We start from the raw sequence: 24,160 nt of genomic DNA on the forward strand, positions 1-24,160 counted from the left end.
TAGGGTTGTTATGATGTTACAGCTTTGCCTTTTTTGCAGGTTATATCATGCTCTGGAGTAAGAATTAAGGCCCAAATTCCTAAGCATGTGGAATGTATTCTATCTGTATGCCTTGCACAGGATTTTTCCTTAACGTAGCAAAGAGCAGTGCATTCCCGAAGGACAGACAAGTTTTAACAGTGCCAAGATTCAGCTGAAAAAAGTTATTCTGTGATTTATCTTTTTTAAAATGCACTCATATTATACATTCTCAAAACAAGGTTTGCTAATTCTATGCTGAGTTGGTTATGTGCTATATATGCATATTTGTGCCCCTGAAAACACAGCCCTGTTCTGACTACCAACTGGTGCTGCAAAGCATTAGGAGAGACTTTTACCAGTTATTGATAGAAGCCTGCAAACTCCTGGACCATGTTTGTGGGTTGTGGATCCAAATTTTCTGTCCATGCAGGGCTCCATTTATCAGAGTCCTCTCTGGGCATGTCTACACTAGGAAATTATTTTGAAGTAACTAAATTCAAAATAATAACTCCCAAAATAATAAAGTCACCATTTGTCTTACCATTTCCATATTCCAATACATAAATGCATCTTCTGATGTGAACGAGCGTTTTTATACATTTCAACCTGTCCTAGAAAGGCAGCCTTGTGAGCTGGAAAGCTCTTTTTAGTTTACCGCCAAATAGCTCTGTCTTAGAGTTGATCCAACAAGAATCCTTCTTCCCTTTGAATCACTGCTAGAGGTGGGTCTGAGCTGCACTATGCAGAACTGTACTTTCCCAAAGGTTCAGTTTGTTCAGATACAGTTTCTCATCAGGCCAGCAGCAGCCAGTAATCAAGCAACATCATAGCATGGTATTAGAGCAGCGATGGGCAACCGACGCTAGAGAGTGGGCTGCATGAGTGGTCCTCCTTCAGCTCAGTGAGCCACAAGATTCTTGCAATCCAGATGCTCTCTCAGGATAGGGCAGTTTTGCTAACTGCACTTGCTTACCAAGAATGTGCTGACTGATCCGTAGCAGCACTTTGATTGGCTGCAGAGAGAGTACACGGCTCGTACAGTCAATGTTGTGTGCAATTAGCATGCACCTGACTTCCCATGCCCTTGCTTTATTTGCATGACACTTCAGTATTACTGGTAGGAAAAAACTTACATGGATGGAAACCAGCAGAATCTGGCAACCCTGCACATTGGCAACAGTAAACAAAATGTCTCGTGGGCTACACATAGAACCCCGATGGGCTGCATGAGGCCCCCGACTGCAGGCTGTCCACCACTGCATTAGGAGACGTTCTGCTGCTAGGAGGGGTCATTTATACAGATTTAGAAAGACCCCAGGGCACATTAACACGAGTAATTACGGTCTGCTTACTCAAATTCCCCTGCTGTTTCAATGAGATGCAGGAACATTCTTCACTTTCAGTCCTTAACTACTATGTGGCCTTGCTGGGCACAGTCAGACAGCTGGTGCATTTCACCCCAGTGGCAGGTGCATTTCCACTGGGGACAAAGGAATCCTTGGCTGTAGATTGATCAGAATAGAGTTGAAGTTTGTAAATTGTTTTGGGATCCGTTAGCATGAAAACGCAATCAATGATTACTAGAGACATGTTTTTGTCTGGATGCTTCACAATGATTATTTAAAGCAGGCCTTTTTTTAACCCACAGTTCTTTTTAACAAGAATTACATTTTGCAGCTTTGTGGTGCTATCGCTTTTTAATGGGGAAAGAATCACAGAACTATTTTTACACCACACCAAGCCGTGCAAAGATTACAACTGTTGTCCACGTCCAGTTATATCTAGGCAAGGGTTAAATAGAGGCTTTTAATGCATTCCTGACATTGAGCTGATTTCTGTCACACTGGCAAATAGGTCTGAGCTCCCATATCCCGTGGCTATGTATATTTGGACACTACCGAGATGGTATAAAATTACTATTTTCTTTATGAATCACAAACAGCATGTGTGCCATGTGACTCCTGCTGTTTCCACCCATCTTGCCATGTAAGTTTCTCTTCCACAACCTCTTCCCATTGCAAGCGCTCAACTCCAGAGTCTCCCTACTGTTTTCCGAATGAGGCAGATAACTATGCATTCCACAGTGTGCTGGCCTAGGACAGCGGTTCTCAGTGTATCTTGCAGGTTGACCGTGGGCTCCGGGCTTGCCTCCCTGCTCTGGCGCTCCAGCCCCGTACCCGCTCTCCACATGGTTAGAGTGCCAGCAGTGGCTTCCTGCAGGAGGGTGTGAGCCTTGTGGGCCAGATAAGGCTTGCCGGAGAAGGAAGCAGCTCCATGTGCTGCTGCTCCCCCTAGCCCTCAGTTGGAGGAACAGCAGTGTAGGAAATTGCTCACCTGGAGTCTTCCCCCCTGCTCCCATTGGCTGGAATCACAGCCAAAGTGAGCAGTGGGGGGCAGTGCCTGGGAGTAGTGGGAGGCACAGAGCCAAATAGGCGCCCCCCATCTGCCTCCTGCCGAGACCCCCGCACTCTCACCCGCTCCTGCATCCTCCTGCCCTCAGCCTGCTCCTGCACCTATATTGTCCTCAAGACTGGTTGGCTGGTGGTCTGTAGTGAGCGGAGTGGCTGCAGGACAAAAAGTTTGAGAACCACGGATTTAGGATAAGAGACCTTAAAGAAACAAACTGTTGCCGGCACACAGTGCCCAAGGGGGGCAACAGCTGGGTTCGTTGCCCAGTGTGCGCGCTCCCAATAAACACACCGGTGTGGAGAAGCAAAAAAAGTTTATTTGAACGTTCAAATAGGTGCGAGGAGACCAGACATCTCAAATCAAGCACACCAACATAAGCAGTTTTCCCTCCTTATATACCCAGGTTGTTTACTTGAAGGAAAATAGTGAACTGTAGCAAGTTTCCCATGCTGGGACATGCTGCCAGTCCCCCCTCCTCCTCCTCCCCTCCCTCTACAGAAACACATCTGAATTCTTCTTCTATATCACTGATAGTAACTAGGCAACTTCAAGGTCTTGCTGTTCCCAGCTGTTAGCGAGCTATAGAAAAGTTATGCCTGGGGGGGGAGGGGTGGTTAGGGTGCTTGGGCCTAGAGCGGGGGGGCTTCATCGATCCTTGTGATCTTCCACTCCCCCGAGTAACCTAGGATCATGCCCAGTGACCCCAACAAAACCAAAACAAACCCCAAGTGTTGTCTACTCTGTATAGGGACTTAATGATTTCATACAATGATTAGTAAGTAAGAGTAAGAGATTCTCTTGTTTAGGAATATTCTCTCTCCACACGGCTGTTGCTGGTGGCTGCCACCTTTCAACCCAGATTTGGCTGCATTTCAGAGGCCTAAACATTTTTGAAGTGCACTTTGGAGTTCTTCAGAATGAAAACTTGCATACAACTGGAAGGCATTGTTGTTCATGCTTTAAATTCTCATGTTTCTCCTCTTCCATGTTCAAACTACATATTACTGTACAGGCAGTCCCCGAGTTACGCGGATCCGACTTACGTCGGATCCGCAGTTACGAACGGGGCACTTCCTCTCCCTGGTCTCGAGCAGACCAGGGAGAGGAAGCAAAGCGGCGGCGGAACGCGCGGCCAGCTGACAGCCCAGACGCGCGTCTGGGCTGTTAGCTGGCCGCGCGCTCCGCTCTGCTCCCCCCCCCTGCAGACCAGGGGGAGGGGGAGCAGAGCGGAGCAAAGCAGAGCGGCGGAACGCGCAGCCAGCTGACAGCCCAGACGCGTCTGGGCTGTCAGCTGGCCGCGCGTTCTGCCGCTCTGCTCTGCTCCGCTCTGCTCCGCTCCGCTCCCCCTCCCCCTGGTCTGCAGACCAGGGGGAGGGGGAGCAGAGCGGAGCACGAGGCCAGCTGACAGCCCAGACGCGTCTGGGCTGTCAGCTGGCCGCGCGTTCCGCCGCTCTGCTGTGCTCCGCTCTGCTCCCCCTCCCCCTGATCTGCAGGGGGGGGGGAGCAGAGTGGAGCACGCGGCCAGCTGACAGCCCAGATGCGTCTGGGCTGTCAGCTGGCCGCGCGTTCTGCCGCTCTGCTCTGCTCCGCTCTGCTCCCCCTCCCCCTGGTCTGCAAACCATGGGGAGGGGGGAAGCAGAGCGGAGCGCGCGGCCAGCTGACAGCCCAGACGCGCGTTCCGCCTTTCTGCTCTACTCTGCTCCCCCTCCCCCTGGTCTGCAGACCTGGGGGACGGGGAGCAGAGCAGAGCAAAGCCGCGGAGCCCGAGGGCAGCAGGATAGCCACGGCGCGTCTGGGCTGTCCCGCTGCCCCCGTGCTCCGCGGCTTTGTTCCGGACGCCTGTGGTACAGCAGCTGGGGCGCTGCCGGTTGGTCCCGTAGCGCCGCTCTGGGTGCCACTGGACCAACCCAGCAGCACCCCAGCTGCTCTGCCCCAGGTGTCCCCTAGTCAGCAGCTGCTGAAAATGACCAGTGGCTGACTACAGGAAGCCCCTGCCCCGGGCTTCCTGGAATCAGCCGCTGATCAGTTTCAGCAGCAGCTGACTTGGGGATGCCTGGGGTTCTTAAGTTGAATCTGTATGTAAGTCAGAACTGGTGTCCAGATTCAGCCACTGTTGAAACTGATCAGTTTCAGCAGCGGCTGAATCTGGACGCCAGTTCCGACTTACATACAGATTCAACTTAAGAACAAACCTACAGTCCCTATCTTGTATGTAACCCGGGGACTGCCTGTACTACTATTGCTGCTTTGTATAGTGCTATGGGATGCCAAGCATTATATGAGTGTTATATGAAAAAAATTCTGTGCTTCTCTGACTGGAAGGGATGGATGTTTGGATTCTTCTATAGCTGCCCATATTAGAGTCAACTGGGATACCTCAAAGCATTTTTCCTTACAGGAATTTCCTAAGGAATCCAGACCTTCTGGATAAGCAAGACCCCTAGGTCAAATCTGTGCCTCTTGCCAACTTGGGCTTGATCCAGGACACAAGAAGAGCCTTCTCTGGTCTCTCAGCTACCTTTCTTCTCCCTCAGAGTGTGAACCTAATGTCTGCTACAGGTCACGCTAGCCGTAGTAATTCTTCTGGGATCATCCCACCAGCTGGGGATTGTTGGGGTGCTAAGAAATCCCGATGGCCCCCTGTGACGTAGTGGGGATACCTTGCTGGTTGCTATGCTGGGCAGTGGGCTGTGGGTGACCTCCACTGGCTGCTGTCTGTAGCACGGCCCAGTAGGGCAGGGGATGAGTCATTATGCAAAGGGGGCTCCAAACCTGTCTGACCAGCTACCCCCCAGGGAGAGAAACAAAGGAAGGTGGAATGCCGCCCCTGGCTGGGGGGCAGGGCTGGAAGTGAGGGAGTTAGTTTCTGTCTGGGATCATGGAGGAGACAGCCTAGGGAAAGGGGCTGGAATTTAGGGGCCCAGTCTCCCCCATCTCAAGGGGGGCTGAGGCATCCTAGGCCCGGTTCCTGCGACCAGATGACATCTGTGCTGTACTGTATCCTGGAGAAGCTATAAAGTCCCTCTATTCTACTGGCTGGTGGAGTCTGTCCGTGCCATTACGGGGGTGCAGGAGACGGGAAAACCCCAACATGCCGTCACAGCCCCCTTTACCAAGAAGAGTGAGATTGGAGGGCGTAGAACTGGTTACACAGCTCTATGCCACCTGGGGTTTCTCTGACAGCAAAATAATCCCCAGATGCTACCTTAAGGGAGCTTTCTGGTTGCTTTGCATTAACTGAGCAGTGGAAAATAGCCAGATAGGGAGACTAGGGCATGAGAATTTGGTCCCAAAACTCCAGGGGATTCTTCAGCCCATAGCCCTTAACAGTTCATAGTTGAACTAATCTGGAGCTCTGCAAAATGACTAGTTCTGTTAAACAGTATTGAAACACCAAATAGACAATAGCCGTGTCAGGAAACGAGATGGACTAAAATGCCAAGGAATCAGTGTGGAAGTTCTAAGCTATTAGGGTTATTCACTTTCAAAATGCTTGGGAGGGGTTTTTAAAATAAATGTTGGCAGGGAACTGGATGGAGGGCAGGGCTGGAAAAGGAATGTGTAGCCCAAGCCTCTTGCTTAAGGTGGTCTGGGATTTAAGAATTGTAATGCTGTGCGTCTCTTCATCAGAACACATCGTCTCATTGCTCTGATTTCAAAGCAGGGACCTTTCCTGTTGCATGTGTATATTATGTTAATGAACATTTACTGGAATATCACTGTAGTTGAATCTGGCGTAAGGGCAGTGTTGGGAGAAATCAGACGTGCTTTACAAATTCTAAGAAAAACACTGAAAAAAACCTCAGTGCTCTATATTTTGTGTGTGTGTGTGTGTGTGTGTGTGTGTGTGTGTGTGTGTGTGTGTGTGTAAGCCAATTTGTGGCAGAGTTTTAATTCTAAATGCCATTTGCACACACACACACACGCACCCTCACAGAGATTGAGTGAAGGTGACCTCACTCTGGGTAAACATAGCAAGGGACGGGAAGTCTCTAACCGAGAATAAACTAGGCATGGAACCTCTGTGAAATCCTGCTCAGAAGAGGAAGTGGGAAAGCCAATACGGGGGGGTGGGGGGGAGAGTCTTTGGAAGGCAGGATCACGCTCACGATATATACAGGGCAAGGTGCTGGAAGTGCTTCAGGCACTGGTTCTAGTCATTTTGGCACTGAGATACTGTAGCTGGGATTATGTCTGGGTAGTACTGTGACCCTCACACACAGAGCCAGGTTTGAGTGTCACAGCAAACATTAAGCTAAGTCATTTGCCAAAGGGCTTCTTAGGAATATAGGTTTTTAAGCCTAAAAGCTGCTATATATTCCTTTCATATTAAGTGTCTGAGCTAAACCACTGAAGGCAGAGGAGTTCTGAGCTCAGTGGCCAATTAAATTGACTTCACAACTCTTCATAAGCATGTGCATATAGGAACATAAGCTTATGAACCCCTAGAAGCAATCACACCCTAATCACCGGCTTATTTTGGGATTCAGCCTGTCGTTTCAAGTGAAGACTGCAGACCCAGGCCAGTTCACTCAAGTGAACCCATGTTAAAGTTAGACACACGGGGTTGGGGCAGGCAGGACAACCCTGGAACTGGATGAACGAATGCCAGCCAGACTTTCATACACTGAGTGAATCACTCTGGGCTAGAGAACTCTGTAACTTAGGAACTCGGGGAGGCCTACTATGGCCATCACAAGTTGCTAACTCGGGTGATCAGCATGGCCTTTCCCCTTTGTGTTGTGTATTTTTACAAAGTCAGATTGAGCTCATGGCAGGGGGCAGCGATGAACACTGTAGAACAAGGTATGGCCTGGTCAGCAGTAGTGTAGGCTTCCCCCAGTGGGCTTCATTGCCGAGCTGGGGATCATTTTTTCAGGTGAAAAGCAGTTCATCCTCTAGGCTCATTCAGCCCAGTCTCTCTGTTGAAGCTGCCAGCAGGAATGCCAATACATTCCAGCAGCAGTGGTGGTTTGGTGAAACAGATACTTACCCACTAGGAACTAACATGTAGCAATCAACTAATTACCTAGAGCCTACCACACAGCAGAGACTTTTGAGTGCCAGCCTCCAAATCAGGAATAGTTCCGGGAAATCGGTTACCTTCCCACCCAGACCTTTGCCAGCTCTAAGCATCAAGCATGTTCAGTCCTTCCTTTGACCCCTTCCTCCAGCAAGGAATCAGAACAGGCGGCACTACAAGGAAATAGCCAGCTAATGCGGCGAGCTCTCCGCCAGGGTTCATTCATGACAGGCTGCTGGAAACATGTTGCACGTCGCCAGGGCTGCTTGCTGAAGGATGTAGGTTTGCGAACCTTTGCCAAAAAGGAACCTAGTGTCAATGAGCTACTAAAGTTGGACATCCTGATAAAAAATATTTAGAGAGGAAACTCCTGCTTAAAGGGATAGATGCCAATGGAATATAACCCTGGGAAGAGAGAACAGCTCTGTGCGCTGAAAGTTGTGTGCTTAGCAGGTTCCATGCCTCTATATTTTAGACATACTTACGTGGGATGAGAATTCACCCAATAAAACACACCCTCAATGTGCAAGCAGGCTGGTGACCTCACCTGGCCAGACTTTTCCCTTTGGATGTTATTCATATGACTAGTAGAAAGCACTGACTGACAGGGAGCAGCCAAGAATCCACTGAAGTGAATGGACTTGTTTCTCTGGAGTGTTATAGTACCAGCAAAATAATCCACACTGCTCAGAAACAATAAAGTCATCCTAAGTGCCACGCTGAAAACAGTGAATATTTGGTCACAAGAAAGTGAAGGGGAAGAGACAATCAGTAATTTATCAGGGTTTTTCTGCCAAGAGAGCTAGTGGCATGTGTGTTTGCGAATGCTCGCTCATGCACAAATCACAAAAGGTGTGAAATTTGAGGCTAGTTCTGATAAGCACCCGAAATTTTGGATAGGAGATCTGCTGAAAATAACTTGTGTCAAACTTCTCCCCTTTGCATCCAGTCCTAATTAGTAATCCCACCGGCAGCATCTTTCTTGCAATATTTGGGCACTTCTGATTCTAGAAATCAGAGAAGGAAGGAAAACTATGTAGAACATTCCAGACTTTTAAATAAGAAGTTCATGCTCAGTTTCTTAATTATTCTCTATTTTACCTAGTTCCTGGTTGTGAGGAATCCATGCATGAGCTACTAATATTCATCTTTCCTTCCCAAGCTAGTCCTCTCTTCTTTCTCCCATTCAGCCACATTGCTTCCTGTTACAGTCTAGAAATGTTACAGCCAGCCAGAGAGGAGTTGGTTTCTTCACTGTGGGTGGATGCTCTCTCTCAGGGTATGTCTAGACTGCATCCCTCTGTCGGCAGAGGGATGCAGATTAGGCAGGTTGACATTGCAAATGAGGCAGGGATTTAAATATCCCATGCCTAATTTGCATAAAAATGGCCGCCGCGTTTTGTTAACTCAGCACTTTGTCGGCAAACAGTGGCAGTCTAGAAAGCCTTTTTCGACAGATCCTGTAAACCTCCTTGCAGGAGGCATAAGGGATTTGTCGAAAAAGACTTTCTTTCTCGACAGATTCCCCTCTAGACTGCCGCTTTTTGCCGACAAAGTGTTGCAGGGGCGGATGAGAGTTTTGCGGGGCCCAGGGCAGCACAATTTCACGGGGCCCCCCTTTGGAGAAAAAATAGAAAAAAGGCGTCAAATGCGCAAATTGAAGGCTATTGTCATATTAAATGTGAATTGGATAAATTTGATAGAAACTTAATTTAGTTGGATAATTTTTATTTTATTTAATTTGTAATTCATTCTTAAACAAAATTCTGCATTAATAATTAAAAATTTTCGTTTGTATTTAAGTCTATTATAGCTGTCTAGCTCTTTTGGTAGCACATTCTTCAATTATGTCAGTAAAGTCAATTTCTTTACACAGGTCATTTTCAATGGATATAATCGAAAGACCTACAAAACGCTCCTGGCTCACAGTATATTCTCTTTGGCTGCCCATGGCTGGTATTTGCCAGGCAGCGTTGGGTGTTCGGCAGCCAGGCAGCATTGGGACTTGCAGGGGCCACGTGGAGTGTGGGTGTTGAGACTTGGGGGGAGGGGAGGGCAGGGGGCGTGTGGGTGTTGGGGCTTGGGGGGGCAGGCAGCATTAGGTGTTGGGATTTGGGAGGGGGGAATAGGCAGTGTGTGGGTGCTAGGATTTGGGGGGCAGGCAGTATATGGGTGTTGGGACTTGGGGGGGCCAGGCGGCATGTGGGTGCTGGGGTTAAGAGGCAGGCAGCGTGTGGGTGTTGGACTTGGGGGGGCAGGCAGCGTGTGGGCACTTGGGTTGGGGGGCAGGCAGGGTGTGGCTACGTGGAGGATGGTGCACAGATGGGCCATAGGGAGGACCAGCGAGCAGGGGTGTCTGACTCATCAGACAGGCCAAAATTACCATTTCAGCCCCTCAAACAGCTCCTGGCTGGGCGAGGGCAGCTGACAACTCCCCCTGCTCCCAGGGACATGTGTGTTTGTGGGGGGGGGGCACTGTCTGTGGAGCTGGGTCGTGCTGTGGCCACGAGTGGGGGGAGGTGGAAACTGGCGAGAGGAGACGGAGTCTCCCTGGCGGGCAGGTCGCTCTGCCCCCGGACGTGGTGGGAAAGGTGTTTGGGCTCCCCCCCGGAGGAGAGACCGCACCACCCCCAGCCTCTCTCTGGGCGGGGCAAGAGGGTGGAGCAGTGGGATACCCGGGCGCCATGGCCAGGCGTAGCTCTTCGCCTCCATGGCAACAAGCTGCTGCCGCACGCATGCCACGGGCTAACGGAGCTGCTCATGGACACGCAGTGAAGGGCAACGGAGGCGGCGGCTCCAGCAGGTAAGGGCAGCAGCGGCAGATATATAGAAGGGCAAGTGGGGCTGGTGTGGGGCCTATTGAAGTGTGGGGCCCAGGGCAGCCACCCCACTGGCCCTGCCCTATATCCACCGCTGAAGTGCTGAGTCGGCAAAACGTGGTGGCCATTTTTATGCAAATTAGGCACGGGACATTTAAATCCCTGCCTCATTTGCAATGTCAACCTGCCTAATCTGCATCCCTTTGCCGACAGAGGGATACAGTCTAGACATACCCTCACTCTTGTATCACTATTTTAATTATGAAGCAGACACTTTTTCTGTTCTCCTCTCTCTTTCCTGGCTTCACTACCTTTACCAAATTCTGGGAATGCAGCATTAAGCAGAATGCAGAGCTGGAGTTTGCTTAAGGACTTACTGCATGCAAGATCCCAATACGAAGCGAGCAAACAAAGGAGTCACTAATGACAGCCAATCTGCTCCCATCCAGTTTGCAAATCAAACATTATTTACTTACCAGTAAGTGCCTAATTAAAGGATCTGAGCCACAGTAGCAAAAGTTTCACAGGGACAAAGGCTTCTGTCATTTCAAATGGAAATATGACTTTTTATTTTGTCAAAATGACACTAAAATAAAAAAAAATTAAAAGTAGGAAACAGAACTAAGAATCCCAGCCTGTCCCCCAGTGGCACTGAATTCCCAAAGGCCATAGATGCTATTTGACAACCTGTCTTTCTAGGGCAGAAGGAAGCTGATCCGAGGCCAAGAATTATGATGTGCCATGATCCTGATTTTGTAAAACTCTCATTTGCCTGTTTTAAAGCAAAGTTTCAATTATTCACACATGAGTGGGCTAGAATATTTCTGCTTAGCTAAGTACATATATATCCCCATCACAGCAGCATCTAAGTATTCTATCTGAATGCAAAGAGTTTTCAAGAATGCTGTCTAAAGATTCGTTACCTATTGAATCCTCTCCCAAATGAAAATATATTTTTGAAAGAAAGGAACACTGTCTAGGTAAAAATGATTAAACCCCCAATCACAGACAGTGAACTAAGAAGAAAGGTAACCATCAGGAAAGAGCAACCATGCAACTCAAATCAGGAGTTTAAAAAAATGTTTATTTTATGTAAGAGGACACAAAGGGTATGTCTAGACTATATGGCTCCGTCGACGGAGCCATGTAGATGAGTTTACTAGACATAGGAAAATGAAGTGGCGATTTAAATAATCGCCGCTTCATTTACATCAAATGGCCGCTGCGCTGTGCCGATCAGCTGTTTGGCGGCACAGCGGGACAGTCTGGATGCGCTGCAGTCGACAAGGGAAGCCTTTGTCAACCACTCTGTTATGCCTCGTGAAATATAGTAAAATAAAATATATATATTTATAGTAATATAAAAATGTGATCCCTTGCCATGTCTCCAGAGGAGATATATTCTAGGATGGAGACAGATCTTTCCTACTTTTTTTAGAACCCTTTAGTATCCTTTGTGGCTAGGAAAATAACTACACTTAGGGTATATGTCTACACTGCGTTCATCTTTCGAGAGAGAAATGCAAATGCAGACAAATAAAATTGCAAATGAAGCGCGGATTTGAATTTCCCATGCTTCATTTGCATAATCGCGTCCGGCTGCTTTTTCGAAATACCTTATTTTGAGATAAAAAATGCTGTTAGACACGGTTATTTCGAGAGAAAAAACCTTCTGCATCTAAACAGCATTTTTTATCTCTAGGGTATTTCTAAAAAGCGGCTAGCCACAATTATGCAAATGAAGCACGGGAAATTCAAATCCTCACTTCCTTTGCAATTTCGTTTGTCTGCATTTTGCATTCCTCTCTCAAAAGAGGAATGCAGCATAGACATACCCTTAGATATTAATTAACATACACTCAAAACATTATATAAATATTAAATAAAACAAGACTCAGGGCTGAATTCTGCTCTCAGTAGTATGTTCATGAAACTGGAGTAACTCCACTGCCATTGGATTGTTACTATTATTATTAGTGTTCGATTGGCCCCAATAAGGTCCAACCAAGATCAAGGCTCTGTTGTGCTCTGCTCTCTACATGAACATCATAAGAGACTGTGCTTTTCAACTAAGAGCAAGCACTTTTAACGGAGAAGGAATAAGGATGGAAGAAAAGATTATTATTATACCTATTTGACTGGTGGGTGTTGTACTTAAAGAATTGCACAGGATCTTCTTAAGAGGGATAAAGCAAAATGCCACATTTATTGGTAATACATCATTATTGTATAATATGCATATAATATACTATATTCATGCAGTCATACACACACACACACTCCATCTTGTCGTTGCTTAGTTATCAACTAATTGCTCCCCTAACCCCCACTGGCAAGGTGAGTTAAATGTGGGAGGGAAAGTGAAGACCCGGGCTTCTGTCGGTCTGGACCGATGCTCTGATGTTGACAAGATGAGACCCGGGGTCCCATGCAAGACACCCCACATTTATAAGAGCTTCCCTCTGATGTAAATCTATATGCTTTAGTTGTGTCGGTTAGTTCTTAATTAGATCTGTGATGCCTTCTTCTGGGTGTTATCCCCAATGCTACCACAAAGAGGGTATTTGCTTTTAACTCCTAGTTTGCTTCAAAAGAGGGTGCTTGCTTCTGACTCTCAGGCCATCCATATGTCTGATCCTTTCACAATGAGACCATTTGACAGTGTCTTGGTGTCGTTGGGTTTGGCTCCTATTCTTCCCCTTTTCAACTGTTGCAACTGTTAATCCTTCCAAGTTGTTACCTTCCTTTGAAGGACCCACAAAGGTACTTGCCTTTCTCGCCTCATTCATTCACGCCTCATTCATCAAGAACAGAACCACTTTCAAGTCAAAGGGGTAAGATCTATTATACTTCTGGAACACTTCTAGTACAAGGACATTTTCTTTACCTTGATTATTCCTAAGGACTATAAAACATTATAAGACTAATACAAAGTTTCTATAAAACATTATAAGGATTATACACAGTTTCCATGAGACATTGTAATACAAAGTTTCTATAAGATGTTATCAGACTATTTATCCACATTGGGAGCCAAGAGGCAGAAAGCTCAATGTTACTTACCAAGGTCAGACAGCAGGTCTCTTAGGTAGATCTAGAACTGGAACCCAGACCTGCCAAATCTCTATCCAGTGCTTTTAAAAAATCTTCCCCTGGTGTAAAAAGAAGAAAATGTGGCCCTTCATTCCTAAAACATGGGGATGGGAATCAGACAAGGAAGGGTTATTGTCTCACCCTTAAGAACTGGGACTTTGGATCCGAACACAATTCTTCCCCATTGCTAAATTTCCTAGCAGCCTTACCATATCTATGATAACGTATTCCCTCCACCCTATTTTGTTGTTGTTTTATTTTTACTTTCAGTTCAGCTGCAGCTAAGTGCGGAAAGCGTGGGTGAGGTATATATAAAGAGCACTGAGTCTGGACAGTTTTTGGCTATGGACGCCAATGGACTTTTATATGGATCAGTAAGTATGAGGTTGATGTGGTACCAGACATGGAGAGTTTTGAGGTTAGCAGAAATCTTGTAGCACTGAGTAATATAACCCACAAGGAATATTTAGTCTCTGTTATTTTTGCAGCTTGATCGCCACTCTTTACACAACTTTATTTTTGGAATAAATAAATAAAAAGATTGTAACAGTGGCCCAAAATATTTAACATGTTGTAGTTCATATTTGGAAGCAGTAGCAGTACAGTGTCCTTTCAGCTTCCAGTTTTCAGAACTGGGCCAAAACGTATCTCTTACCCATAGACTGCTGTGATGTTTGCAATTCCTTGCTGCCAGGCTGGCTACTGTCCTGTTTTGTAAACTCCCTTTTCTTAGGACATACCATGTTGGATTAATCATTTTGTGATACATAGTTGGCATTCTGGATTAAATCTTCTCAACCCCCTGAGCCTCATGGCAAACCAAAACTCCCCAAATCTAACTGAGTCTAGATCACTGCATTTGGGTACAACAGTAATGGGCTTGCTTATGCCATTCACGCTCACAGTGGACACTTGGAACTCTTTTTCAGCTGTCACCGAGTGAGGAATGCTTATTCTTGGAAAGAATGGAAGAAAATCATTATAACACCTACATCTCCAAGAAGCATGCAGACAAGAACTGGTTCGTTGGCTTAAAGAAGAATGGAAGCTGCAAACTGGGACCGCGGACGCACTATGGCCAAAAGGCCGTCCTTTTCCTTCCACTGCCAGTGTCAGCTGATTAAGAGAAGTATCCCGGGTGCCATAAAAATACCCCGAGTCTTAAGTCCCAACTATTTTTCCTTCTCTCTCTCTCTCTTTCACTGGGCAGTGTGACAGCTTCATTTTAGACCCAGACATTTTAAATCTAAATGCTTTAAAAAAAATAGCGCAACTTAATTTTGCACTAACCAAGTTTAATGGGGAGGTGAGGAAAAGCTTGTAAAGCAATGGGCAGGCTGTCCCTCCACTGCATTCTTCCAGACAGGTCTCCATTGTCATACCCGCACAATAGAAAGCATGTGTGAGGCATGTTTGAGGCAAAATGTGTGCACTGAAAAATGCAAAATGACTCCAGAGAATATGCATAAACTCTTGTTTCAAAGGGACCAGACAGGTACATTATTGCTCTAAACTTATGGCTTACTGTAACACTAACCAAGAAGTTATTACCAGGGGAATATATACATCTAGGGAGAGTAAGTGCATGTTCTATATTCCCATAAAAGTGAAATTCCCCTGGAATACATAGGTATTTTCATGTAATCTAGATAGTATCTAATATACACTTCAAAAAAATTAAAACTGCATTAGTATGCAATTTGTCAATTGAAAAAAATATAATCAAGAATGCTGCAAATATTCTACTTCTGTACAACTTAACTATGACACGTGCTCTTGAAAACTAGACATCTAAACCTGTCACATGCTATGGGTTGAACCTCTCTAGTCCAGCTCTCCCTGGACTTGACTGGTGCTGAACCAGAGAATTTGTGAAACCATGGGAGGTCAATATTGTCTAGCAACATTACCAACATTTCCACTGCTTACTGGGCTCTTAGAAGACATTAAGAGGTAAATTAGAGCTAAAGAACAGCACAGAACACGGAGAGCCAGGACTGGTGGCTGTAAACAAACTTCATGGGTCTGTGGGAAACTTGCCTACACCCATGATAAGTAGACATCTGGTTAACTAATATCATGCTGGAACACAGATGTTGCTGGACCAGAGAGTTCTGGACTAGATGGATTCAACCTGTACTAATCTTGCTATTTCTTATTAATATCCTTCATATGAAATGTGTATTTATTATGTGACTGTGTATACATTATAAAGAGTTCAATAATATTAATTATAGACAGTCAAAGCCAGTTAATGTTATCTCAGTGAGGATGCAGATGGAATGACATGGGGATATATAATTTTGACAAGGAAGTCTAGAGAAAGGTCATGGGGAAAAGGGAAGTAGGAAAGAGACTATATTACCTAAAACAATTCGCCATTTTTATTTTGTCCCCAAAATAAAAGCTAATTTTCCATTTGAAAGTGTAGGTCCACACTGAATGGTAGAATTGTGACACTGTAAAAATGGGAATTTCAGTAACTTCCCTATAAAGTGTGCTGAATTTACTAATACAAAGTTATTTTCTACCTGACAACCCCACAAATTCAGTCTGGGAGCTGACAGCAAATCAGGTTCTTCCTTTCTCATGCATGGCCACTAGTAATGGAGGCTCTGCTGGTCATATTCTCCCTTAATTGACTTGGTCTGCATAGCTGTATCTTAACTGGAGGATAACCCCTCTCCATTTATAAAGCACAGGAAGAAATAGAATCCAGTTCACTCTCCTAAACTACATAATTAGATTGGTTTGACTGTGTCAATCAAAGGTGTGAAAAATCTCCTCCTCTAAGTACTGTGCTTAAACTGACCAAAGTCTCTATGTAGGTGCTGCTAGCCCAACAGAAGAATTCTTTGGTCAATCTAGCTACAATCTCTCATGGAGTTGCATTATCTATATTGATGGGAGAACCCATGTGCTGTGACATATTATGTATATGCAAGCTCCTAATCTCTGCCATTGCTATGTCTAGTCTCATTTCTATATTTCTCTGATCTGGTCTTGCTCCCCTTGAAATCCATGGGAACAGATTCAAGCACTCACACCAGTGACTTTCTTTGCTACAGGGTTAGCTTGAGGACTGTGCAAATGAATCAACCCCCTTCCTTCCTGTGGGGAGATATCAACATCACTGTGCTTTGCACCATTAGTGGATTCTGTAGCTTCTCTCTGAGCAGAGTTGCCATTGAGAGTGAATGCGAATTCTGCACACAGAGCCCCTAGAGAATTCATACCAACACTGGCGAATACGTGAAATATATACAAAGATTTGTTCTAATTTTGCAAATTAGTCTGCAATTCCAAAAATTTAATAAGGCTGCAATTCACTGTAGTCTAGACAGACTATGGTGCTAACGTGATTTTCACCCTAAGTGTCTTCTCTCCTTCGTCTTCCGAGACATTCTGGGTTCTAGACACATCTATGTGGCCCATACATCTTAAGCTTTCCGTTCACTTTTCAGCACTTCCCTTCCTATCACTTACACCTGTAAAGACTTCAGTTCTATTTAATCAACATTAAAGGATAGACTAGGTCCCTAAACTATTTTAACCCTTTACAATTATTTGTTTAATGACTCTAGGTGACTAGGGACAAGTACTCCTGGTACATTAAACATCTGGAAAAATAGGGTTTATTTTTATTGTTTATATTACAAATAATATAAATTGTGGAACTATACGTCCACTGGTTGCATTAAGACAATGCATCTAACATTTGGAAGAGGAACCTAACACAAATTTGAAAATATTTGGTCTAAGTTTTTAGAAACCTTTGATTAATTCTTAGCAAATGGAAACCCAAATTCTGCTCCTTTCCCTCCTTTCTTTTCCTCTCCCATTCTTTCACCTTTCTGTTCTTCCTTCATCCCACCCTGGTATCCTCTTATTGGGGGGGGGGGGGAGAGGAAATTCTTTCATTAAAAGACAGCTCATCTGTTCTCCTCCAGCCTAAAGCTGCAAAAAGTATTAGTAATAATATTTAGCACATTTTCAGAACTGCCAATGGAGATAGGGGAGTAACAGGGGCAGTTGCCCTAGGGCCCAGTAATTCAAAAGGGCCTGGGGCTCCCGGCCACTGCTGCTGCTATTGCAGCAGTGGTGGCGATTGGAGCCTTGGGCCCTTTAAATTGCTGCTGGAGCGCCACACCACATGCTCCATGTGGCTCTGACAGCTGTAGGGGGAGCAGTGGGCTGGCTACTCTGGACCCACCCCTTCCAACTGAGGCTCCGCCCCTTCCAGGAATGTGGAGCCAGCACCTCCCAACCTTGTCCAGGGGCTCATGCAAAGTTTTGCATACAAACCTTCTGAGATGCCATAACAGGCTAATTTCCCGATGCTACATGGAATCATAGGTCAGGAATGGACCCTTCTAGTCAAGTCCCCAGAACTCAAAACAGAATCTCTTTGCATTTGATTTCTGGCTCTGCCAATGTATCCATCTACTGCCAGGTGGACTGTAGCAGAACCTGAATACACAAATTCATTTTTGTTGAAATGTACTATACCTCCTGAAAACGTCAAGACAAGGCCCGCAGTGTCCACTAATTAGATATTATAATCTATTTTTTTCCACTTTACTTTTAACACTGCCAAGAGACACACCACTATCCTTCCCAGAAATGGGTGTTACCTCCAAGGTTCCTGCCGTCACTTGAATGTTTTCAATGACACACTTTGTTCCTGAACAAACATGACTATGGGATGTTCTGTTACCCAGGAACCATCTGTTCCAAAACCAGCAGTGCAAGTTTGTGATTCTTTCGGCCTGATTTTTTACTAATAATATTAAATTAGTGTTATAACAAACAGGGGAGCTGACAGCCTCACCTGGCCCCTGGGCAAGGTGAAGGAGCCCACTCCATGCTTCAGGAAAGGGTGGGGCCTTGGGTGGAAGGGGTTGGGACAGCCAGCCTGCAAAGCCACCCAGAGCGCCCCACACCATGATCTGGCAGTGATTTAAAGGACCTGGGGCTCTGGGCACAGCCACTGCTGTAGCAGCGATGACAGCAGCCAGGAGCTCAGGGCCCTTTTGTATCACCAGGCCCTTGGGCAACTGCCTCCTTCCCCTTCTTCCTCTGAATTGGGGAAGGGAGAGAGAGGGAGGGAAGTGCTCTGAAACGAGTTTCAGAAACAAGTGGGCACACTTTTTCCACAATATTTATGAAAACTTTCAGAACTCACTTATCCGTGTATCTATTTCACTTGCTACAATGCTCATAATGATGAACTACGCTTGGTATAGAGTGATTGTCCTTTGCCTTCTGATCCACCATCTATTCTCCCTTCATAATGTCCCTCTTTAAAGTACATCTTATGGGATGGAATAGTTTCCTCAATGTGTACGGGTGCACATACATACACATATCCCTAGGGATCAAGAGCCTAGAACAGGAAATCTTTGGCGCCCTTCAAAAACAGCCCACGCAGAGGCTTATTATGGTCCTTACATGTGACAAAAATTCCTGCAGTCAGAAATGTTCCCTCTAAACTTTTCCATCCTGTACAGATTTTTTCCATCTATGTGCAGAATAATTTGATGTGCTCAGAGGCATGTGTGTATGCGTACCACTAGAAGAAACAAAACATCTAGGTGTGGGGGCATTTGAATCTCTTCTGAGCAGCAGCACAAGTGCCCAGCTTATAGGAACACTGTCAATCAGGTTCTTGCTCAAGCACAAGATCATGTACAAAAATATTTCCAAAATTGCATCTCTTGCAACTGCAATATCTAGATATGCATGTGACCCGTTAGAAGCGTAACAGAGCATTTGCTTACAGGAAGACTATAACTATGCACAGTATGTTCATATGCAATTTTTATGTAAAAGACACTGAAAATTTGGCCTTTTAGGTTTAGTAACTCAAAATGTCACAATCTGATTCATGAGAAAACAGGGAGATGCTCCTTAGTTTAAGTCTTTTGTATTTGCTCTTTGGATTAATCAAGAACTTCATGGTTTGATTTTCAGAGGGGTAGAGAATCTGCAATAACTCTCTCTGTAAATAAGGCCATATCCTGGGCTGTGAATCAGGACAGGTTTTGGTGTGTATATTAAAAGTAAGTTTTGTTGAGATGGTCCAAATATATCGGGAAAGCATGCATCTATTTCAATAGCTCTCTCTTGAGTCAGCCGTGTTCCTTACTCAGGTGTCAATTGAAGGGGAGAGTAGCTCCCGTAGGGCTTTGTGAAAAATCCACTTTATGTATTTCTCATGGCTCACATAGGGTATGTCTAGACTACGTGACTCTGTCGACAGAGCCATGTAGTTTATACATACCCAAGGCCATAATGTCCTGGAAGTGCTGCTCTTGTTAATGGGTGCTGAACTATACAACAGCTTGCAATTATACGAGTCGCATGCATAGTTGAAGAGCTGCACACAAGTGCACTGTTTGTGTTATAGGACAGTGTAGAAGCAGCAAATAGCTCATATTATCATTGATGAAGACGTACGATGTAAATATCTCCAATTTGTATTGATGGTGGGTGAAGATTAAGAAGAGTTTAAGTTTCACTGTGACTGAAAATATCACGCCTTGCCATATTTTTAAACTTAAAAATTCCTTATAAAGTTTTCTTCCCTTTATAATCAATATACTCTTATAATTAACACTAGCCTGATAAAGATTTTTCATTGAATATTCTTTATGCATATTTGCAGGTAGGTATACTGATTAATTGGCATATGCAATCTGCTCAAGCCAAGCCACAGTGTTCTTATCAGCAATGTTCAAGGCATGCAGACTTCCGGGAACAAGTCATTTTTCAATCTTCAACCATGCATGGCTGGATAGTCGCCAGGGGAGCCAACAGCCTCCAGAGGTCCCTGGGCAAGGTACGGGTCCCAAGGTCCACGTTCCCAGAAGGGGCAAGGCTGGGGGCAGCCAGCTCTCCACTCTGCACAGAGCCCAGCACCCCCTCCAGCCCTCAGAGCTGCACCGTGCAGCACTCCCGGCAGGGATTTAAAGGGCCAAGTGCTCCAGCTGCTGCAATAGCAGCAACAGCTGGGAACCCTAGGCTTCTTTGAGTTGCCGAGCCCTAAGGCAATTGCCGCACTTTGCACCCTGTGTCTGCAGGCCTGGAAGTAGCCACCCACACTTACATAGTGGATTGTTTCTAAACCATCACCACAATTCCATGCAAATACCATGTCTGGTACCACGCTGGTTCAGAAGGCTTCACTGCCTTTGTGCTAAATCGTACTTGGGTTGACTTTGAGTGGGGAGGCTGAAACAAGATAATTATATGTTCCAGTCTGTGTTCCATGTAAGCTAAGTGTTTGGGCAGACACGCAGGAGAGATTCACATGCTGCTCAGCTGATCAGCAGAGCACCCATAGCCAGCAGCATGTGTTTCTATTGGTGGGTGCACATCTGCACATGCCTCTTGGCGCATCACAAAATTTAGTCTGCACGTGAATGGAAAAAATTAGAGGGAACATTGGTCCCACTTAAGGTGAAAGTACTTCTCTACATTGTTGCAATTATCTAGATTTAATGCTGTAAATCTCAAAAAACTCGAGCACGTGGAACGTGTTCGAGTATCTGCTGAAAAAGTAGTACCAAGTTCTGATGTTTTAGCACAACTCTGCGTCTGCACTGCAAAATATTATTAACAACACTTATAGTTCAGAGGACATGGATGATAACATCAGTGTTGGGAACATAGGAACATGAAGTTTCTTCTATGTAATGCAAATCAGAAAGCAGAAATCTCAGTTTAATGACATTAGGGACCACAGCTTTAGTATGTGCATTCAGACTGCTATGTTAAAGTTTAGTATGGGAAAAGATGGAATAACTTTCCCATCCTGCCCCAAAATCTTTTATAAACGCCAAGAAAGCTCAACTCTGATGCATGATTTGGTTTTAAAGGAAGTGGGCTACAGGGAGGGATAGCTCAGTACAGGCAGTCCCCGGGTTACATGGATCCGACTTACATCGAATCCCTACTTACAAATGGGGTGAGGCAACCCCGCACTAGCTGCTTCCCCCCAGCAGACCAGGGAGACGTGAAGCTAGCACCCCCCCCCCCCCCCCAGCAGACCAGGGAGACGCGGAGCGGCTTTTCTCAGCAGACACCTCAGCTTGAGAATAAAGGACTGAGGGAAGTGAGGTGTGGGAGAATAAAACTGAGCTCTGGAGAAATGTTTGGCTAGAGTTTCCCCTACAATATGTACCAGTTCCGACTTACATACAAATTCAACTTAAGAACAAACCTACAGTCCCTATCTTGTACGTAACCCGGGGACTGCCTGTAGTTTGAGCATTAGCCTGCTAAACCCAGGCTTGTGAGTTCAATCCTTGTAGAGGCCATTTGGGGCAAAAATTTGTCAGGGATGGTACTTGGTCCTGCTGTGAAGGCAGGGGACTGGACTTGATGACCTTTAAAAGTCCCTTCCAGTTCTAGGAGATAGGCAATCTCCATTAACTTAATGTATTTAATTTTAAATTTTATCCTCATGATCATTCCATAACCATTGTTAGAGTTGAGTTGATTGAAATACAAGACCATTAAAGGTTTTGTCCAGTGTCCCGCTGAGTACTGAAACCCAGGCACATCCACGTGCTCTCCCTGTAACCACTCTATCACACGATGCCTTCAAATCCAAGGCTCCTATTTTGCACATGCAACTCCCATGAGAAGTAACTACAGTAGTAAAAACTCTACTGAACCATTTTTCTTGGCTGCCTAGAATTTTCCCTACCCCCACAACCATCAGCATACTTTTAAAAATTCCTTAGTATTTACTAAGATAATGCAGGAAAGAATGTCCTAAAAAATACACACCTGACATGATCAAGTCTCTTATCTCGTGAATCAGCAATGTCCCTGCACAAACTAATTTTCTTCAGACTAGATAGTGTAATCCTGGTTCATGTGAATGAGTAAGACCTCCATAACCCAGTCCTACAGTTCCATTGCTGATCAGTTAGAAAGGAGTGAGGGATGGCTACACAAAGTGCTAATGAGATGAAAAATAGGGGGAGGATTGGTAAAATGTGAATCTGCTATTGGAACCTTTATGAAAGTCACTTGAATTGACACACACTCCTAAAGCACTTCCCCAAGTTTGTCAAACAATACAAATGCTAAATGTTGAATTTAATGTTTCCAGTACATTCGCAAGAAATCTGAGAAACTAATTCAGTTATGTGGTTCAGATTGTGTTGGTCTAATATTTCAATCCGCTTGGGCTACTCTTGGAGGTATTTTTTCCCAATTTTCCCCTGCAGGTGGAGCATAGCAGAAATATTTATTTCTCCAGATAAACCCCCCAAAAGAGGAAAGCTGCCAAACAATCTAGTATATAATAAAGGCAAATATTTCCTCTGTATGTATGTCTCATTAATATTGAAATATGTAGCAATCATGGAATCATAGAATCCTAGGGCTGGAAGAGACCTCAGGAGGTTATCGAGTCCAGACCCCTGCTCAATGCAGGACTAACCCCAACTAAATCATCCCAGCCAGGGCTTTGTCAAGCAGGGACTTAAAAACCTCTAGGGATGGAGATTCCTTAGGTAGCCCATTCCAGCACTTCACCATGTGAAGTAGTTTTTGCTAATATCTAACTAGACCTCCCCCATTGTAACTTGAGACCATTGCTCCTTGTTCTGCCATCTGTCACTAGTGGCAACAGCCTTTCTCCATCCTCTTTGGAACCTCCCTTCAGGAAGTTGAAGGCTGCTATCAAATCGCCCCCTCCCCCCGCCATTTTTCTCTTCTGCTGATTAAATAAACCCTGGTCTCTCAGCCTCTCCTCGGAGGTCAAATGCTCCAGCCCCCTAATCATTTTGGTTGCCCTCCACTGGACCCTCTCCAATGCATCCGCATCCTTTCTGTAGTGGGGGCCCCAGAATTGGACGCAATATTCCAGATGTGGCCTCACTAGTGCCGAATAAAGGAGAATAATCACTTCTCTAGATCTGCTGGCAATGCTCCTCCTAGTGCACCCTAATATGCCATTAGCCTTCTTGGCTACAAGGGCACACTATTGACTCATATCCAGCTTCTCATCCACTGTAATCCTGAGGTCCTTTTCTGCAGAACTGCTACTTAGTCGGTCCCCAGCCTGTAGCAATGTCTGGGATTCTTCCATCCCAAGTGAAGGATTCTGCACTTGTCCTTGTTGAACCTCATCAGATTTCTTTTGGCCCAATCCTCTAATCTGTCCAAGTCACTGTGGACTCTATCCCTGCCCTCCAATGTATCCACCTCTCCCCCTACCTTAGTGTCATCCGCAAACTTGCTGAGGGTGCAATCCATCCCCTCATCCAGGTCATTAATGAAGATGTTGAATAAAACCGTCCCTAGAATCAATTCTTGGGGCACTCCACGTGAAACTGACTGCCAACCAGACAGCAAGCCATTGATCACTACCCATTGGGCCCGACAATCTAGCCAGTTTTCTATCCACCTTACAGTCCATTTATCCAATCCATATTTCCTTAACTTGCTGGCAAAAATATTGTGAGAGGCCATATCAAAAGCTTTGATAAAGTCAAGGTATATCACATCCACTGACTTCCCACGTCCACAGAGCCATTTACCTCATCATAGAAGCTATTCAGACTTGCCCTTGGTGAATCAGTGAGGCACGACTTGCCCTTGGTGAATCCATATTGACTATTTCTGATCACTTTCCCCTCTTCTAAGTGCTTCAAAATGGATTCCTTGAGGATCCCCTCCATTATTTTTCCAGGGACTGAGGTAAGGCTGCCTGGTCTGTTGTTCCCTGGATTGTCCTTCTTCCCTTTTTTAAAGATGGGCACTACATTTGCTTTTT

At 45.4% G+C, this 24,160-nt stretch overlaps 1 protein-coding gene and 1 long non-coding RNA gene across 5 annotated transcripts in view; one reads left to right on the forward strand and one right to left on the reverse strand.

The window, feature by feature from the left end:
* FGF1 (fibroblast growth factor 1) overlaps positions 1-22,708 on the forward strand; it is a 90,269-nt gene extending 67,561 nt beyond the window's left edge. For all 3 annotated transcript variants that reach the window (XM_006128539.4, XM_006128540.4, XM_075900315.1), the window contains 2 exons: positions 13,636-13,739; positions 14,295-22,708. In XM_006128539.4, coding sequence (XP_006128601.2) covers positions 13,636-13,739; positions 14,295-14,489 — 299 coding nt within the window. In that variant the 3' untranslated portion in view covers positions 14,490-22,708. The remainder of the gene's footprint in view (positions 1-13,635; positions 13,740-14,294) is intronic.
* Positions 1-24,160, reverse strand: part of LOC102452409 (uncharacterized) — a 190,042-nt gene that overhangs the window by 17,628 nt on the left and 148,254 nt on the right. For both annotated transcript variants that reach the window (XR_012896346.1, XR_012896347.1), the window contains one exon: positions 13,336-13,424. This is a non-coding gene — a long non-coding RNA (uncharacterized LOC102452409). The remainder of the gene's footprint in view (positions 1-13,335; positions 13,425-24,160) is intronic.

This window comes from Pelodiscus sinensis, chromosome 17, assembly GCF_049634645.1.
Source record: "Pelodiscus sinensis isolate JC-2024 chromosome 17, ASM4963464v1, whole genome shotgun sequence".
NCBI classification, from domain to species: Eukaryota; Metazoa; Chordata; order Testudines; family Trionychidae; genus Pelodiscus; species Pelodiscus sinensis.